The sequence below is a fragment of the Barbus barbus genome, assembly GCF_936440315.1.
Source record: "Barbus barbus genome assembly, chromosome: 35".
NCBI lineage: Eukaryota > Metazoa > Chordata > Actinopteri > Cypriniformes > Cyprinidae > Barbus > Barbus barbus.
This window is the reverse complement of record NC_136763.1, coordinates 7,895,563-7,908,573: the sequence shown is the minus strand read 5'-3', so window position 1 is coordinate 7,908,573 and position 13,011 is coordinate 7,895,563. Positions and strand designations below refer to the sequence as shown.

The 13,011-nt window shown below is 40.9% G+C and overlaps 1 protein-coding gene across 1 annotated transcript in view; it reads right to left on the bottom strand.

Moving 5' to 3' along the window:
• The window catches only part of LOC306854635 (protocadherin-17-like), a 71,774-nt gene extending 60,051 nt beyond the window's left edge, over positions 1-11,723 (bottom strand). Inside the window, exons 1-2 of the mRNA XM_079392812.1 lie at positions 11,208-11,723; positions 7,660-10,461 (exon numbers count right to left, since the gene is read on the bottom strand). Coding sequence (XP_079248938.1) covers positions 7,660-10,176 — 2,517 coding nt within the window. The 5' untranslated portion in view covers positions 10,177-10,461; positions 11,208-11,723. The remainder of the gene's footprint in view (positions 1-7,659; positions 10,462-11,207) is intronic.
• Positions 11,724-13,011: the final 1,288 nt, after the last annotated feature.

Genomic DNA, 13,011 nt, shown 5'->3' with positions numbered 1-13,011 from the left:
TTGCTGAGAGTAGTGAAACACCTTATATGGAGATGGTTTGGCTGTATTTTATGCAAATTAATAACATTGTGCACACAGTCGCTCATTTAGAATATTATTTGCTCATTAACTTTAGAACTTGTTTCATAACCAATTAATGTGTCTACGCAATAACTTTTTAGTGACTATATATACGAACATACAACACAATGAGTAAATGAAAAAAAAAAAAAAGTCAAATTCTTTTTCTATTTGTGCTATAAATATGACGAAGTGGGTATAAAATACCCATTACCACAGCAAATGAAGTAAATATCAGATATGGCAACTTTCAAAACATTAATGAGTCCAATCAAAATACAGAACATTATTTTTTAACTTGACCTGGCATCTTTAAAATATGGGATTCATGGGTAAGATGCAAAAAAAGCAGTGCTACGTGGTACAAAAGGGGAAAAAAAGCACAGTGTAAAGTAAAAGCACTCTAAAACAGGTCTAACAAACCTATTCTGTTACTGTGTGAATGTAGTATTTCACTATCTGCTGATGTGTGGGATTTAATTTCATTCACTAAATCCAGCACAAACTCAGTCCTTGTGTTCAGTTATTTGTTTTCCTGTTTTGGACTATTTCATTCTGGCCTTGTAATTTGATTTTGGCTTTTTGTTTAGCAGCCACACTGTTTACACAGATAGCATTAACTATTTACAAGTTGCTACAGCATTCAGAGGGAAGAAACAAGGGCAGAGGTCAGCCATTTGACACATGTAACCTAGCAGATTTCTAGCTTACCGGCGGCATCATTTAAACATGCAGATGATGTTTTCGTTTCTAATTAAAGAGCAGTTGTCTTATTGAGTGTCTCGTCTCAAAAACTAAGCGCCACATGGCTAAAAAGGCTAGCTGGCAATTGGCGCCAGAGAAAAAGAGTGGAGTGTACACAACCATAAGCCATCTGAAATGTGGGCGTCACTCTGCCCGACATCACTGACACAGTCTAAACCATGTTCATCAGGGTTAGCTTATCCCACTATCCAAAACAAACAAGCACATAAGCAACCAAACCTTTGATAGCAACTCCAAAGCCAATACCCTTAAGCATTAGCAAGGCAAGCTTTAGCCACTACTGTTCGTGTGGAGGAGCCAGAGCAAATATTGACAGGGAGTAACTGGGACTTGTTTCCCAAACACCCTGCCGTGCAATGTCCTTGTGGACAAGGAGCGATGAACATTGGTGTTTACTGTGAAAGCAATAGAAAAAAAAAGAAAATTTTGTTGCAGGTATAATTTAAACCAACACCAAACACCAAAAGTTTTGATGCTCAATTCCTTAAAACTATTTTACTCCACTTTGTCCTTCTCTGAGTTAGCCATGCAAATTAGTACAAGTGCCTCAATGTTTTCTGCCTTGAGGGTCAAATCTTGTGGTCTTATAACTCTTGCCAGAATATTTCTCCTTTTCTAATAGGATAAATTTCTGCAGTAATTAAATAACCCCTGCACTTTAAGAGCATTCTCAAAAATGACACATTAACTAACATAAACATCTAAAATTATCTTTGCTATACTCTCCAAGATCAGCACTGCTCTTGTCCCAGACACACTTTCAATTTTCAAATATGGAAATCCATCATAACAATATGAATTATTAAATCTTTAAAATGATGATTATCTAAACAAAGATTGAAATAATCATAAACCATTTCAATATTTATGAGAAGATCATTTCTAAATGTGTCAAAAACTGTCCCAATGCTGTGGTATCATTTTCACCACAACAAATAAATTCTAAAATTGTTCTCCAAAGATTATGTAGGCTACTTACTTGCTTAGGAGAATATATTGTCATTTCCAATCAAGCTGTGATTTTGTCAAATTATGCAAAAAAAAGTGTGATAATACAGTTTAATTGTAATTTCCACCACAAAAAGCTGTTATGTTATTTGAGACGTGACATAAATGACTATGGGACACTGTTAGTACATTGTTAATAGCTATAGTCAAGTCAAGTCAATATTATTTGTATAGCGCTTTTAACAATACAAATTGTGTCAAAGCAGCTTTACATCAGCTTGATATAAAGCTGGGTGGCTTTATATCAGCTTTACAGTATTTAGACGGGGAAATAGTGTCAAAATAGTGTCATTCTCCTCTGGACAGACAAAATCAGCAGTTTAAATCTAGGCTAAAGCAGTCAGATTGTGCAAAGGACTCATCTGGTGGTATATTTATATGTAAGACATTTAAGTTTATTTTCTGAATGTTTCAGGGCATACAGTTAAAGAAAATATGAAACATCAGCACTGTTAACTATAGGAGTCTCTCTGGCTCCAAATTAACTGAGATAAGATGTATTTGGTCACAAAGAAGGATAGGAAGAAATTCAACAGTCTCTCATATCCGTTCGTTTCTCCAGACCATATGTATCATTCACTCATCCATCCATTCATTCGTCTGCTCATTCAGAGGCACATCGTCAATCTAGCCCAACGACTCCGGCACAATGACTTTCTCAAGATTAATTCCATCGTTCAAGCGGAACTGTACAAGGGCGGGGTAAAATTACGAATGCGTTTATGAGTTATTAATGGCCTTGGCCCGCTGGTTCCCAAACGGGTCTGGGGTTCCAAACCACGCAGGCCGTACGGAGCTGGGTTATAGAGCTATACAACTCAATAAATAATTCAACGGCATTACTTGGATTTCCAGAATTGCCATACATTATACATGCAGTTCAACAAATGTCTCTGCTATTATACACATATCTGTACACTTCAGCTGTGTGGTAATTAATCGCCTAAATGTGTGCCAAAAAACTACAGAGATCTTTTCAACCTCCCTGCTACATTTTTCATACCGAGGTTTTGACACACTCCAGCGCACCCAAAGAAAATCAGCGACCACATGAAGGAGGAAGGAAGGGGAGGACAGACGGATGGATTTTTTTTGTTGTTTCTGGCTTCACGGGATTGATTTTCATCTCCCAAAGAACTGGGCTAATCTCAATCCTTCTTCTAATCTGGATTCAAAGCACTTGAAACCCCAGGCTTCTTCGCAGATGAATAAAAAAAACAAGTGTCTGTTTGTGCAGCATATATGATTATGTAAAGATGACGGATGAAGAAAATATCCAAAATATGAACACATTCTCTGAAAGATCATTTAATGAAGGTTAGGTTTTGCGGTCACACTCTTCTGCTGTTAACATGAAGCGGTGTGAGAAATTAAAGACGTTTATCGCGACATTCTGGTCTTGTCCTGTTCTGTTAAATTTGATGATTTATTAATGAGCGAGTAAATATAGCAGAGGATCGTATACGAGCTCAGAACACACACACACACAATAAACAGCCACACAAACAGTGATCACGAGGTAAAGAAAATAAAACCCCTGCAACTCTAGAAGGTCTAAAGCTTGGAGAAATCAAACAAACAAAGGCAGGATTTACTGTAGGGTCTCATGTGCACTGTTTAGGCCTGGCAGACAAGTGCTGTTTAGATTTCCCTCGTATACTGCAGAACACATCGGTCACGTGTGTATATCAAGACCGCATATCAATAATTCAGCGCGAACACACCATCTGAAAATATGAACAAGACACCAAGGGCAGAAGAAAGAACAAATTTAATACACAAAAGGACGAGCTGGGACTGAAAGAGGAGGAAGAAGTGTTCTCCGAACATTTATGATTATCTCTCCTTGATCCCTATTTCTCTCTTTCAGTCTTTTGTCTTTAACTTTAAAACAAATGCTCTATTTCTCAGGCAGGAAGCATAAAGGGGGGGAGCATTTCAAAATGTCTAAGCTTCAGTACACAAAATACACTGAGAAAAGGGAAGGGAAGGGAAGGGAAGGGAAGGGAAGGGAAGAGAAGAGAAGAGAAGAGAAGAGAAGAGAAGAGAAGAGAAGAGAAGAGAAGAGAAGAGAAGAGAAGAGAAGAGAAGAGAAGAGAAGAGAAGAGAATTGGAGGACAAACAATGAGCTGTTACAGCCATCAAGGGGAAATGTTATGACTCAATTTGCAAGCACACACACACACACACACACTAATACCCCTCCCACACTGCACACACACAATGTACCGTATAATGCAGCATGCAAGGACAGAACCATTAGCATGCATGACTGTGCTCTCACTCCTGCTGTCCCACTACAAAACACACACACACACACACACACACACACACACACACACACACACACACACACACACACAGCGTGCGAGAGAGAAAGAGGGCACTAAACAGATTGTCAGACATTGACTCTCTCATGCCTTGCCATTTGACAGTATTTCGCTTCAGTTCCCAAAGCAATACATCTAGAACTCATGCAGCAATTTGATTACCTGACAGCTGCTTTTATCGTTCAATTTTGCAAAAACAAGATGACAGAAACCCAATCTCTATGAAACACTGCGACTTCACAGCACCACACAACAGCATTATGCCACAAGCACAACTACAGTCCTCATATCAAAGCAGTTACTCAACAGCATGATTTGTTGTCATCTACTTTCCACTCCTCTCTTTCTGTTTTTAGGTGCATTTAATGGATAGAAATAGCTCAGATGGACAGTCCCTGGAGGGGCATCACTACTGTCCGGCAACAACTGGAGTGTGTTAAGCCCTCTGCCCTACCCCAATTGCTACTCCTGCCTTACTTGTTTGACCTTAAGCGGATCAACTGACCTCTATTTAGAATAAACACAAAAAAAGAAGAATAGAGGCATCAAAATATGTTAAATTGCATGCAGCTTTCACTACATAAACATCATATTATAGCCACGCTTACAGAAATACATAAATTTGATATCAAACACTGCATGTGCATTCAAATCAAGCCTCATTCACTTTGCTATGCGCTTGCAAAATTGTCTATTTTGTATATTGTGTTTGTGCTATTTGGCACATTGTCCATTTGTGTATATTTGTACATTATTTTATTTTAATTTTTAATTTTATTTTTTTATTATCTATGTCCTGTCCTGTTGCTGTCTGTGGAGCTACTGTGCAAACATACCTGACAATAAAGCTCATTCTGATTCTGATTCAAAAGACACTGAAGGCAGACTGTCGCCACCTAGGGGACACTTTTATAGCCGGGAACACCAACCCTGATGCTCACAGCAGCCGTATCAGCCTCACACACATTTCCTTTCTTTAAAACTGAGGTAAGTAAGAGGAGAAAATGTTATTTTCACCTAAACAGCAGATTAAGCTATGAATATTTTCCCCCTGCAAATAAATACACAACTATATATTGGATTTTTTTTCTGGCCTCAAATATGCTGTTAAGTATGTTGCAGACGAGAGGGTGGATATTAAATGCTCTCTAGACAAAATAATTAAGAAAATCCCTAGCTACCAGGTTGGAAGGATACCACTGAAGATTTTCTTTAACCTCAATTCGCCATTAAGTAATAGATCTGGACGCCTGTGGTGCAATTAATCGTTATTATATCCCTTTATCCAGGAAACTTTCCTCACCCAATTGAATTACACCCCTCATTCTGTTGTGTTCTCCGAGAACAGACCGCTCTGGTGCTGTAATTGACCCTGAACCTCTTTTCATTTCAGACGTAGGCTATTACTTCAATGGCCAGCTGTTCGCAACCTCTGGATCAGCTACTATAAAACACCATTAAGGAGCTCCTGGTGCTGTTTTTGTTGCCACCGGGCCTGATGGGAAGCATTTGAAATGCCCTTGTGCAGCTGTGTAGCAAGCACTGGGGATTCTGTGTTTTTTAAAAATATATATGTTTATATATCCATTTATTTTTAGCTTTCAGGCTACCTCTAGCTTCGATGACAGATGTAGATGACAGCACCCGAACACATCGATCGACAGAGACTGGAAAGGGAGGGATTTCTAACATTTTTTATAACCTCTCAACTGGGATTCGCATTTCTATGGCTCTTTTTTAATCTCACTCTCTCTCTGTTCCAAGCCAGGGGAGAGGAGAGCCAGATTGTTTTACGGGCTCAGTAACAGGATAGCTGATCTGCCTCTCGCCACAATTCTGCTGTAAATAATGGAGAGTATATCCTGTATTGTATGGATCAGTGTAAACACAAAACACATGTATGTGTCTTGGCTCTTGTGTGTTGAAGGTTGTGAGAGAAAAGGGCATGTATCTGTGCTGTAGTGCCTGCATCTGTGGTTTGATGAGACCTCTGCAGTTATTCTGCTCATTATTAAAGGGCCCAGAATAATGGGCCTCACTCTGACCTTTAACCTGCAGCTGGGATGTGATGAATAGCACTGCACACACTCACACAATTATGGGCAGACGCATGCAGCAGCAAACACACAGATCTAGAGAACGTTAATGACAAGACACCCATGAAAATGTGCAAATACAAATTCAAGCTTATCCACAAAAACACCAGCTTCACACCTCTGAAATCACTCACATATAACTTTTTTTAAAATTAGCCACAAAGCTAATGTGCTCTGGATGGTTGATAGTGTTGTTAACAGTGTGGGACGAATTAGTCACCAAAGATTAATACTTAAAGATAGAGGTTTGTTCAAATCTTTAACCCGTAATATGAGAAATAACTAAATTAGCAAGTGAAAATACATACATGTATACATTTAAAACATGAAATTACAAAGAAATATGTATATACAATTGGTTAAAGGCATAAAGCAAAAGAGAGCTAAATTAATTTTTACCAGCTATAATCTCAGTCGCTGCACATACACATGTACCTGATGTACAGAGTTTAAAGAGGTGACTTTAGCCTCATCTGACACGACAGATTTCAAATGACTTTAAACTGGCTTAGCAGCACAGACACACATAAATTGTCACTGGCTTAACCAAATCGCTCCACACAAAGACGCATTAGCAAGGAACGAGGAAATCTGGGAAAGCTCTTTCTTTCATTGAAATGCAGTTTGAGCGTCTTTAATAGAGAGAGGATTGCCACAGTGTTCTTGAGTACGAAGGTGAGACAAACCTGCTGAGTAAGTAATGCGGTAAGGGTGTTCCAATGTCAAGACTGAAAATTGAAATGTTTGAGGTCAAGACAAATTGCATTACATTGGATGAAAATACATTTTCATGTATTTATTTGACCTAGCGTTTGAGCAATAGTAGAAAATGAAAAAAACTAAACAAAAGAAAACAAGAACATTAATTCTGTCACTGTAAGAGGTAAACCGTAGGAACCTTACATTCAAAGCGCCACAGGAAACTACATATTGATCGAAGCTCTATTCATTTGCAATATAGTAGCTGGAAATATATTCTAGAAAAGAGCAGCAAATCATCATGGTACGGCCGTTATGAAATAACAAGCCTTTAGGGCTGAACCTACCAGTGCATCAAATCTCGCCTCACCAGAGGTAACATTAAAACAATATCTCCTGAACAGAATTGTGTTCCATACTCAATTTCCTCTTAACGCTTTACTTGAAACAATATAAGCAAAGCTAGATTTCAAAAAGCGATAGCATGGTGCTTTTCAGCATCAGGCGAAGGGTGGAGAACGACTCGTGTTTCATATTATCACCAGTTGTGATCCCCTTCTGCCCCCCACACTATGATTCACTGGATGCTTTGTATGCACACACATCTACTCATCCATTCATGCATTGACCTAGTGAGACAGAGCAGGACAAGAGAGGGATGGAGGGTAATAAGGAAGGAGAATATGAGTTGTCATTCCTACCTGTATTATTGACATCCTGTTCACTGGCGTCTCGGTGGTGTTCGTAACAGGTCCCGTGAAGCTGGTGTGACAGCCAACGTGCCCTTGAGGAACACTGAGGTTGTTGGCGGTGGGTTTAAGGTACATGACCTCTGACCTAGGAGAGCTGAGGGGCAGACGAGTTTGGTAGTCGAAGTACATGGGAGAGGTGGCCAGGGAGGGACTGCTGACAACATTCATCACGTTCATGGTGTCCCGCTCCTCCACTTCGCTCTGTACCAGCATGATGTCATTCTTGTTGATCTTCTTCTTCTTGCTCTTGCCAAGTTGCGGGTGAGTGTACTCTGCGATCCGACAGTTGTATGTGCGGATCTCCTTGTTTTCCCGTTTACACTTGACTGCTATTGTGATCATGGCAGCAAGGAGCATAATTGAGATGATACTAAGGGTTACTATTAGCGGGAGCGACATGTCCCAGTTATGGTGTTCTGCGTTGATACGCGGTTCACCCTCTGGTAAGGGCCCGGAGTAGGCTTTGACGATAAGTTTGGCCATGGCGGACAGTGACGGCTTGCCATGGTCAGTCACCTTGATGATGAGTTCAACAACAGGTGCCACCTCCTCCCACAGTGGCTGGGCTGTCCGTACCTCACCCGTCACCGAATCAATCTCGAACAAGTGTTCCTCATTGCCATCTGAGATCTCATAGGTGAGGCGACCACTCTCGCCGAAATCATTGTCCACCGCTCTCACGGTGGTGATAATGTGTCCGACTCCCACGTTCCGAGGCACATGGATCTCAGCAGTGTCATTCTGAAGTAACGGAAGGACAATGACAGGAATGTTATCATTAACATCCAGCACACTGACACGGACGGTGGTGTTGCTCTCCAGGTGAGGGTTACCTGAATCCTTCGCCTGGACCTTGAAGTCAAAATACTTGGTTTGTTCATAGTTGAAACTCCTCAGGGCATAAATTGCACCGTCAGTGGGTTTGATGTTAACATATGTAGTGATAGACTCCTCGCTTACATTCGAAGGAAGGAGGGAATAGGATACAGTACCATTTTGGCCCAAATCTGGGTCATGAGCAAGAACAGAACCCAGATATTCCCCTGGGATGTTGTTTTCAGGCACCTGGAGAAGGTAGACCATTTTTGTGAAGCGGGGCGCATTGTCGTTTTCATCTAAGATCTTAACAGTAAAAGACTTTGTTGAGTTCAGGGGTGGGTTGCCATTGTCTTTGGCCACAATAGTGATGTTATACTCATCCTTTACCTCCCTATCCAGGGGTCTGTCGGTCACTACTGTGAAGAAGTTATCATAGTTCTCCTCCAGCTTGAAGGGAACGTTCCCCAAAATTCTACACTGGAGCTGCCCATTGCGGCCTGAGTCTTTGTCTGTGACTCTGACGAGTGCGATCACTGTCCCTGGGGTTGCTGCTTCACTAACTGCCCCCTGACGCACAGCTACGAAACCTATCGACGGCCAGTTGTCATTCTTGTCAAGCACTTTAACGGTGACTTTACAATGGCCAGGAATTGGGTTGGGGCCTTGATCCTTTGACTGAACATCAATCTCTATAATTGGGTCCTCCTCAAAGTCGATTTTACCCTGAATCTTTATGACACCCGTTCGGGGGTCAATTGAGAACAACTCTTTGATCCTGTCTGGAACATAACAGCTAAAGGAATAAGTAACCTGCCCATTAATCCCTTCATCAGGATCGGTAGCATTTAAATCTATCAGAACCATGCCTGGGGGAGAATTCTCAGGGATCTCCACTACATATGAGGGCTGTTCAAACACAGGGCTGTTGTCATTGGAATCAGTGACTTTCACATTAATTTGCATTGTGCCTGATTTGGGATATTCCCCTCCATCTGTGGCAGTTATAATTAAAGTGTGATGGCTACGTTCCTCTCGATCTAAGGACCTCTGAACGACCAATTCAGGGAATTTGGTTCCGTCCCCTCTGGATTTAACATCCAGAGAGAATATGCTATAGTCATCCCTCGTGATCTGATATGTTTTCAGGCCGTTCTCCTTAGTGTCAGGGTCATAGGCAGCAGCCAAGGGGAAACGTGTGCCTGGGGCTGCGTTCTCAGATATGTCGATATCGATCTGTTCAGAAGGAAAGCTTGGTGCGTTGTCATTTATGTCCTGTATCTCAACTTTAATCATGCAGATCTCCTTGTCGTTGGCAAACACTTCCATGGAGAGCTGACACTTGGTATTTTGTTTGCACAGTGTTTCCCTGTCGATCCGCTGTTTAGTGTATAATAGCCCACTTTCAGGATCCACGTTGATAAGGTGTGGGGCGGAGTTCTCCAACACCCTGAAGTTGGATTTTTTCCCCTGCTCTCCCAGTTCCAGCTCTGCATCCTTGGCAATGTTTCCAATGACACCCTGAATTTTCTCCTCAGGTATTGAGTAGTTCAAGTTTTTCAATGTCAGGGCTTGCGCCCATAAAAGTAGGAAAAGGAAAACAGAAAGATGCATCCCTTTCAGTGAGAGTGTCTTGGGTTTCTGATGCATTTTATGCCTCCGACCTGTTGATCTTCCCGGCAATATCACAATTTGTACCTTCAATTACTGAGCACACATACCGATTCATGATAAAACATATATAAAGTCATTATGTGGGCTTTTCCTTTGAATGCTCTTTTCTTTCCTCCGTAGCAGGGCTCTCTTTATCTTGAGTTTTTACAACAAACGGTGGGACTGTACAGCTAATTTATATTCTGCTGAACGCCCAGGCGCATTGGAGGCATAATCACAATCCAGTTTCCACAAAGAAATAGCCTTTCCCAGCCTCTTCTCCTGTAATAAAAATAAAAGAAATACATGTCGATCAGATTATTGCATACAATATTGCACTTGATGATTTAATTCTGACATACAGATTTTAACAAACACCTCGTGTCTCAGCATATGCGCTTTTTTTTCTCCGTAGTGTGACCGCGTAATTCTAATGCGTAATTCCTCATTCCCTGGCGAACGACGTGGATGGCATGTCAATCCAACCTTAAGATGCGTCGGAGCGCTTTAGCGCTGAACACAGGTGTATGGTTGTGTTATTCTGCTTTCAACATGTAGGCTAAGCAATGCGTCGAGGATGCGCCATGTGGCACGAAGAGCGTTACGCGCATCAAACGCGCAATTATGGATAAAGGTGGTGAGCAAATAAAAACGGATAAATCTCTTTCCATTTCCCTGCGTCCTGAAACAGCTGCTTAACTGATGCCATATCTATACCTTGCTATCTTAAGGCAACCCCCTGAATGCAAATGCGTTGAAATAAGCCTCTTAACCGGCATAATCCGGCTGTTAAATACAATTCTTACAGAGTCGCATAAAGCAGAGCAAATGAAACACAATCCTGGATGGTTATTAATAATGCGCTTCTTGAATAAATACGACAAGAAGCTGTTGCTTCCTCTCTGGCACTGTGCGCATCCAGCAGCTCCAGGACCATATATAACATGTCATCTTTTTATTTTTATTTTTTCTCCAGGGTGACACTTTGGAACAGAATGATGATGACGAGAAACATCACACAGACTTACCTGTAGCCTTATATCCAGTCTAAACACAACCATCACCAAAGACGAGTTACATCCTTCAGGCACCTTCCCAATGAGTGGGGGAAAAAAAAAACTCCAGCTAGACTGTATGGAAAAATAAAGTGCTCCTCAAAAGTGCGCTTGTAATGTCAATGAGGCTGATTAGGATGCAGTGACTCTCCTCCGCTCATCGACTCAGACTGGAGACGCTTCAGGACAGATATCTTGACCCAAGTGTAAAATATATATCCACAACCGTTGATATCACCAGCGCGAACAGCTTCTTGTACTGCATCGATGCGGGATGAAACATCCCCGTGATTAATGCGTACAGTCCCTAATACAAAAACCGAACAGGGAAAAACAAGAGTGTCCAAAGTTTAAATGTGCATATCAACCGAAATTGTTCAGCCCAATCCTACTGTCACTAAGACCAGCTGTCAATAACGGTACGGGAATAAATGCACTGTGGTGTGCCAGTGTCCCTTCTGCCTCCTCTGCGCGTTTCTCTCGCTGACTGTCTGACTCTGTCTCATAGTGCATTAAACATAGTTACTGATCCGCCGCCAACCAATAGATGCAGGAGGAGGGGGGTAACGCAGCCAATCGGGTTCTCGGAATTCAAATTGTGGGCGTGGCTTTCAAAGCGGTCCTTTATGTGAGTGATGTGGACGCGTTTCTAAGCGCAGACGGGAGTTTATGAAAGACTCTTGTACTTTGAGAGCTCGAGCGGGGTTGGAATCTTTACGTTGAGGAAACTGCCTCTATTTATATCGGTTTCCAGTAGCCAGATTGTCCACACACACACACACACACACACACACACTATTGAACATACACATTTAAGACGTTCACAATGCGCTCATAGATAGAAGATCCTGATGGTAAATAATACTGAATGTAATGCATGCATACCGTAAATGATGTCATATGTATACGTTTGTGTGGCTGTCACTCAGAATGTTTGCCACTTGGTGAGTGTTTCCACTCACAGAATGTTCTGTTTTGTTAGACTTTAATAATATTACTGATTATTATTATTAATAATAATGCAAAACGATATCCGGTATGAGTTTAAAAGAAACATTTCCGATTTTGAGTTAATGAAGAGCTACTTGAGTGGCATTGATGAAGATGTTGAGGGTGCATACGACTAATGTTCAAAAACATTGTTCAAATTCGAAACCTGCAGGCTATACAAGTTAATCGTTTGCTTTTATTCACTGAGCTTTCTAGAACTCACTTACAGTTTCACAGATTGAAGTTGTCTGTCTTGTTTCTCTATTTTTTTTTCCTCAACATTTTGGTGCTGGTCTTGCATTTGGCCGTCGGCTCTAAAGAAAGACATAAAACACCAGTAAAGGATATTCTTAGAACTGGCTTTAATTTCAGGGATTCTAAGGATTCATTTGAAAGTATTTAGAATACCCTAGGTTTGCATACTTCAGAACAGAAAAATGTGCAAGGTTTTCAGACTGTTCTGCGCATATAGGAACACAACAAAAGATAAAAAGCAGGCTATAAATGCTTTTAAATGCTATATAAATGCTTTATGAGATGTGCCAAGCAGTTGAAGGATGAAAAGAGAACAGAAAACACAAGATGCTTCTACCACCTCATTAGGCCCTCTAGTGGACACCTTTGAACCTTCAACCAGAGCTTCCCTCGTTTTTCAGTGAAGTTTATGACTGTACATTTCAAACATTGTGTGTATATTCTTTAAATGTACCGTATATAGTATATTTATAGTACATTATTATTATTATTTTATTGAATATCAAATATTTGTTTCAGAGAGAAATACAAA